The 7,500-nt window shown below is 40.6% G+C and overlaps 1 protein-coding gene across 2 annotated transcripts in view; it reads right to left on the bottom strand.

Moving 5' to 3' along the window:
• Window positions 1-5,982: 5,982 nt before the first annotated feature.
• The window catches only part of LOC137978443 (uncharacterized), a 3,499-nt gene continuing 1,981 nt past the window's right edge, over window positions 5,983-7,500 (bottom strand). The window contains exon 4 of one of the 2 annotated variants that reach the window (XM_068825381.1): window positions 5,983-7,270. In XM_068825381.1, coding sequence (XP_068681482.1) covers window positions 7,008-7,270 — 263 coding nt within the window. In that variant the 3' untranslated portion in view covers window positions 5,983-7,007. The remainder of the gene's footprint in view (window positions 7,271-7,500) is intronic. The other variant, XM_068825375.1, reaches the window with a different exon arrangement.

The raw sequence follows: 7,500 nt of genomic DNA, 5'->3' as shown, positions 1-7,500 counted from the left end.
GATTTTTTGGCTTTCATTTCCCTTCTATTACGACAGCGAACACAACTGAGATGCCTTTTCAAGAGTTAAGACCATGAGACCACATAACAGCAAAACAGACAGTAGTCAAATTGGAGGAGTCCAAGTGCTGGAACTGGTAAACCTGGTAAACTTAAAAGGTTACTGAGGATTTTTTTAAGAGTACCAACACCTTGAATAGAAAAAATTGCCAATCTTGAGCCCTGAAGTCACTGAACTTGCCTTGAACGCAAACATGGTGAAGCTTGAAGCAGGTAGAGGAAAACATCAGACGCGAACAGTACCACAGGCTACCCAAGCTCAGTGTGAGCATGGCCTACAAAAATATAAGGATTTGTATGGGAATCCTGATAAAAAGCTTAAGAAGATAAGTATATGAAAAAATTCTCAATTAAAAAGCATAACCTTATTGCCAACGAGGGTAACTTCCTTCCTGTGTGGTTATTTTCCAGATCCGACGCGATTTGAGCCATTTCTCAATTTCGTGGTTGTCAACGGTTACAATAAAATCCAAAGGCTGGAAACTAAATTCTAAGGTGCCACCAATTGAGTCAAATATTCCTAGATAAAATGTTCCCACGGTCACAGTTCCACATCACAATCAATTGATAAAGATTGAACTTTCATCTCAACCCTCCATCAACGCAATAGCAGTCCAGCGAGCGACCTCAGGCGGTAAAATTGGAGGAAAACAGCTTTCTAAACCTACGCTTCCACACCACAGTGGCCACGACTTCGACGGTTGATAACGAAGTGAGCCTTACCGGGGTGGCAGACCGCAGTTTTGCTTGAACGAGCAAACGAGGACTACGACGACAACCCCGAGAACGCCACAAAATAATAGCTCTAATCAGCAAATACAAAAGCTCTACACGCCCCGCACGTGCTACATTTCTACGCCGTTCTCGCCCTGACAACGACGAGAAGTCATCAAATGAAGGAATTGAGCACCTGACGATAAATTTCAATTTTCTCTGTAAATATCCACCACACCCTTAACGCCAATTTTATTCCTGGAATGTTGACACCCGTTTTCCACGCCAACGTACTTGGAATAACCGCAAAATTATGGCATAATAACGGTAATAGTAAAATAACATTTTTATACAAAGTAATCGTCATCGTCCTTGCTTAAGATCCCTTATATTGGGGAGCTTACGCACGCGTTTTTGAGACTCGGACGGCAACCGGAAGTGAGCTGTTTTCCCTTTTAACTTGTCTTCACACAACCACATTTACATTGCCAAGTATCTTTTCTACAGAGACGACTCGTATAAAAATTTGGGAGACACCATTGTCCTGGCACGCGAAATGTTCTCTTCTGGTTGTCGTCCGCGTCTTAAAAACGCGGGCGCATACGCTTTCTATTATTGTTGGATACTGCGTGAGAATGGGGACATTGCATCAGGTTCGTATTTTTCTTCGATGTGATGTAGAAATTGCAAAGAAGACTGACGATCTCAGCGAAGGAATTTCAGTCAGCTGTCGTCTCTTGCCACACTCATCGAAAAATCTCTGTAATACGTTCATGTCGTATCGTGCTTTCTAAATTATACGTTGTTGTTGTTGGTTCTAGATAAGGCTCCGAATTTCTTCATCTCACAGTAGTTTCGACTGTGTGTCTCCGGTTTAAAAGAAAGTTGGTAGTTGAAGAAGTTCCGCATCGGATAGATCATCTGCCGCAGGAATGTTCATTTACTTCGGTCATTTTGAAAGAAAAGTAATACTTTTTTTCTTACCGGCACCAAAAGTTCGTTTCAACTACTATCTTTCAGGGCCGCAGAGGCGTACGTAATTTTTTGCTAGCCTGTGACAGTCTTTCCGAGGAACTGGGGTTGGGGTTAGACGAAGAGCCTGTCCGCATGGCTTTGAATTAGAATATCGCGTCCAAATTTTGGAGGCAAAATATTGATTGGCTGAAATTAAATTACTCAGTAACGTCACCACTGACCAGCTCCGATAACAAGAAAAGCGAAAATTGCCTGTGAGAAAATCATAGAATATTGCAATTTTACCGTAACTAGGTCGAGCAACGAGATGCAATGGCTACTCTGCTGGAAGGAAAGGTAGTTCTAGCTCTGTTATCCACAGGATTAGGGAAAAGTCTTATTTTCCAACAGTTTATCGTAGCGGCCAAAATACGAGTTTTCTGTCCTCTTCAAAGCATTATCGCTAATCACATTTTAGAGGACAAAAACTTGGGCCTTTTTTGTCGCCTCATGTGCTGATTTAAAGTTAGAGGAAGTCTGCACGATTTCAGCAAGTATTTGGTTAAGCTGAAAAGGCACCTCGACAAACGATTCCTCGATCGGATGTTACTAAAACGAGGAACCGCGGACCGCGAAACCTCCGGAACCCGCGGAAGCTGTGGAACCACTGTTTTCCCGAAACAACGCCAGACTTTTGTTTCTCTGAAGTTTTGAAAATTTGCAGTTTTTTGTTTGTCTTGTTTGTCGTTTGTCTTTTTTTTTAAACTGGCGACCTTTCATCATGGCCGTATGACGAAAAGGTTTTGCAGAAGGAGGAAGGTAAGCAGCCGTTTGCATAGCTTTAGCAACACGTAACTTGAAACCAAAAATTTCATGTAATGGTTGTGCGGTAGAAGGTTTTACAAGGCCTTTAAAATCGGAGGGTAAGCAAAGCTTTCGTCAGTCATATATACAATATCACTGACTTTTAAACCCAGTTAGAGAAATCAAAGGTTAACAAAATAAAAAACAAGACAGAAAAGCAACTGAACAACTACAACCGCGTTTAATATATAGAAAAGTAAAAGTTAAAGAATTACAAACTGGAAAACCGTTTTGTTGGCTAGTCACTTGTAACGTTTAAGGGTACATCACCACATTGCAGATATCAATATAACAGGAAAGTATGGGAAATTTTTGTTGAAATTCCAACTAGAGCTAAGCGTCCATCACCCAAGAGTAAGATTTACCCAAATTGGCCTCGTTCCCATCAATGTCAGAAAAGTGTCTATTTTTAAACCAAGTTTGCAGGTAGATAAATCGGCTAATTCCATGTAAGTTGTATCCAATTCAGACTCTTTGGGAATAAAACGTTTTGTTCCAAGTATTTCCATATGATTTAAACGTGAATGCTATATCATACACAGTCTTCACTACGGGAGATTTCAATTGATTACAACACTGAATTAGCCGATTCAGCTTATTGTTTATTTTTCCGCAAAATTTGGTTTAAAAGTAGACACTTTTGGGAACGCTGATGAGGACAAACCTGATACCAGATTCTTACTTTTGGGTAACTGACTCTTGCTGAAAAGCAAACCAAACAGACTCAACACAACACGTCTGTTACCTTTTTTTTTAAATAAGTGGTTTCAACTTACGTTTAGGGTCATTAAAGCAATGCAAACGGCTGCTAACTTTGCTCCCACTGCGAAAGCATTCCGCCACTGGGCAATGACGACAGGTTACCATGTATCATCATCATCATATCATATGTTTATTTACCCTCGGATTTAATAGTAGCTTGATGTAGCTAATATCCGAGCATTAACCGACCCAACCATGATACACCACAGAAGACAGACTACAACACCGGGAACTCCATGCCCTACTCTCCTTGAATAGTGTGTGGGTTCTTTTAAGTCCCACAGGGTTATGAACATTAAAGGATTGTGAGACTGGGCTTACGGTTTATCATCCATATCCAAGAAGAGTAGAGAGTCCAACCCATTTGCAGACGTCATTACAAAGGCAATACTTTCTTCTCAGTTACTTAAAAACCGAGTGTTTGTCCTGCCAGAGTCGAACTCACGACCTCCCGCATGCCGGTGCTCAACCAACTGAACCACCGGTGCGCGGTAAACCAGGTCAAGTCCACCGCGCTTTCGCCGGCTATCCGCTGCCACGATCAGCCACTTATACAAGGTAACGACAATCAAGACAAATAAAAAATTGTGGTTCACGGCTTCCACGGGTTCCATAGGTTCCGGAGGTTCCCCAGGTTCCGCAGTCCACGGTTTTTTATAATACCCTCCTTGATCTCCCAATCACTCCGCAATACTCGAATACGATTGAAAACAAACTATTCAAATTGAATGAAAGGTATTACAATAGAGCAATTTCGATATATTAAAATTCACTCCTAAACAATTGGCATCATCTCGAGGCTCTGGGGAATAAATATAAGGAATAGTCCTTTTTCGATACATTAAAATTCAGCTTGATAGCGAGTCAGTGAGGACAAAGACGAAGGAAAGTGGACGATATGTAAATATTTTTCACATTAATTTCCACGTGTTTCTATTATCTTTGTCCTCACTGCCTCACTTTCAAGCTGAATATTTAATATATCGAAAAAGGCCTATTGTATGAGTTTATTCCCCAAACCTCGAGGTGATGCCTTTTGTTTAGGACTGAATTTTAACATATCGAAATTGGTCTATTGAACCCACTGGGAACTCGGAAAAATCCGAGCCCCAGATGGGGTTCGAATCCCATCTGAGGCACGGATTTTTCCGAGTTCCCAGTGGGTTTAATTGTAATACCTTTCATTTAATATGTGTTAATCATTCTCTCACATTCGCTCACTTTGGTGGTTGGTTGGCCGCCACTTGGCTTTACCAAAATTTGACGGCAGTTAATTTTGGGTCGACGAGTTCCGAAAAGTCCTGTCGTTTTAAAATTGCACGCTAAACCTTTTTCCCTGACAAACGACACACAGGATGCTTTCCCTTAAGGCAAAATTTCTTTCAAATGTTGTTCAACCAAAAGTTGAAAAAATGAAACCGAAGCTTAAGCTCATCCTGGATTGAGTTACTTAATTTATCGGCTTTCGAACAACTGGGCCCAGAGCGTTCGCGGGGCCGTACGGGTCATATGATAAAAGTAAACAAAAGACACCATCTCGAGGCTCTGGGGAATAAATATATGGATTTGTACATAGTTAATCGAGGGACTGGTTATGAAACCTTAGAACTTTCAAAAGCGATAACAATGTTGTTGCAATCGATGTTGAATTGACCGTGACCCTGCACAATCTTTTGTTTTTGCTTCGCACGGGTTCGCAAATTAGTTGCGCATAATTTAATTGAAGGATTTGATTGGTTATCTTCTCGAAAAATGGTATGTTTTGTGCAGGGTCAAGGCCAAAAATACGGACAAAAACATCAAGCAAAGGAACTTGTACAGTTTCATAACCATCTCCATGCATTAACTATGATTTGTATGAGTTTATCCCTAGAGCGACGAGATTATGCCTTTTGTATTGGACTGAATTTTTATATATCGAAATTGGTCTATTTCAAGTTATTTTGCTGGCTCCATACACTGCCTTAATCCAAGATTTCATCCACCTGTAAAAGATATTGGCGGAGCTAATATTCCCGAAGCGCGCAAGCGGATCACCGTCGTCGGTTTTTTAAGGGGATTTTATGCTCAGTCAAAGCCAGTTTAGCCAAACGATTTGTGTTGGTTCTACAGGTTTAATCTTGAGAAAAACGAAGCTATCATGCCAATGGGTAACAGCAGAGTGTATGCAACGGCAGAGGACAGGGTTTATGTAAAGGGCAAGTGAAAGAGAGCGGTAGTAAGCGACCGAGTTAGGGATAGAGAACGGAGGCAAAATTGTAGCAAAGAACGTCTCGAAGCGGAGAGGGAAAGAGACAGACATATGGCAAAAATTGTAGCGAAGAACATCGGCAAGCGGAAGGAGAGAGGGCTAGAATAAAGAGGCAAAGGTAACGTAAAAGAGAAATTCACAGGCGGAGGGTACGGCAGCAAAGCAACAACTTGTTTACAGAAGTTAATTAAGCATAATTTCACATCAGTTAAAAAAAACGCGATGAGCAATTTTTATAGTCTTTAGCAAGAAAGTTGAGTTTCTGTATGTTACGATTTGTAAATCTCTGCAATGTGTGTATTTTGTTTTAAGTGCATGAAGAACATACAATTGATTTCTGCTTTGCCCGTTGACAAAGATAATGCAGTTTGCTCGTTACCATGCAGGAAATATCATTTATTTTGCGAGGAAAACACAATTTAAGAGATGGTTTTTTGTTATCCTGATTAAGTTAACTTATGTACTCGTTCTTCGAGTGTTTAAAGCCGGTTACACACGAGCAACTTTTCCTTCACAAGTTTTGACTTGACAAGTGCACTTGTTCAAAAGCCGGACTGATTATATAAATGAGAAAACCTCACTCACATTTTCATTGGTTATATAAATGACTGTAAACAAAAGCTTATTAATTGAGCTCTGCTTTTAGGCTTGGTTAAATATGTATATTCGCAGATGCATGTGCTGACCAATATTCAAGCTATATATCTACTGAAGTTGACAGACTTAATTACCGCAGTTATTAGTTTTAAGCTTCCAACAAACAATCAGCGAATGCGGTCTGCCATAGCAATAAAAATAGGCTGAATGATCAATCGTAACTTTGAATGAATCGTCACCGTGAAGCAAAACTTACGCCAAAGGGGTAAGAAAATCACGTTACTAAAAGGGTGCAAAGGAGAAAGGCAACAATATAGTAACCATACAAGATCAATTTTCTTATTCACACGAAGGGGTTAAAAGGATTCCTCGAAGGCGAAAACCCAGCAAAACGCAAGAAACCTCGAGCACTTTTGCTACTTTGCTACGCGGTAGTCTTCCTTGGCACTCCCCAAAAGTTCGAAAGTTTTTGTAAACAAGATAGCATCGAGGGTCTGTAGATACATCAGTAATGGTCAGGAAAAAAGATGCAAGAATATTGGCAATAAGTGACACAACCCACGTTTAACGACAAACATAGAAACGTTGGATTAGATTCATACCAAAAGAACGAAATGAACGAATATGACGCCAGATTTCAAATTGCACGGTAACTCTTCTAATTCAAAAACTACAAAGCCGTAATGTCAAACACGAGAAAACTGGCATTTACGGAATCACAGTACGACACAGACAAAAACACCCTAGAGGAATTTAATTCCCTCTATCTACTTTTTCAAACGACAAATCATTGCTGTGGTGAGTCCTCAGTTGCAAAAGCGCTTTTCACAGCAGGATAGTTCACATTTAATTCCAAGTACGTCATTGGTTCCGCCAGCGCAAAACGTTTGACACGTTTGTGACGCAAAGCATCCTTTCAGATAACTCTTTCCGTTCTCGGATTGAGTTTCCAAAATACCACACCGGTTCCACCCAACGGGACACTGCTGACTTTTTTGCTGCTTCGAACAGTCCTCCAGGGAGGTGGTGCTGGTGCAATAGTTACAAGAAATGCGTTCAACAACTCCTCCTGCAACAATATGGAATATCGTATAATGTATCAATAAACAAAGCACAGAAAAAAACGAGGATCTAAGTTAAGGCAATAACTGCATCATGTGTGGTTAACTTTCTTCCCTACTGCTAGTTTCGTGAAGTTTTCTAACAACCATGAGCCTTCCGTTTCAATGCAAGACAGAAGCGAAACCGGTATTCGCGGGTGGCGTAAAAGCCATGTAAGATCAAGCGATTACAAGACTA

Source organism: Montipora foliosa, chromosome 1 (genome assembly GCF_036669935.1).
Source record: "Montipora foliosa isolate CH-2021 chromosome 1, ASM3666993v2, whole genome shotgun sequence".
In the NCBI taxonomy this organism is placed as follows: domain Eukaryota; kingdom Metazoa; phylum Cnidaria; class Anthozoa; order Scleractinia; family Acroporidae; genus Montipora; species Montipora foliosa.
This window is presented reverse-complemented; position numbering and strand designations above follow the sequence as displayed.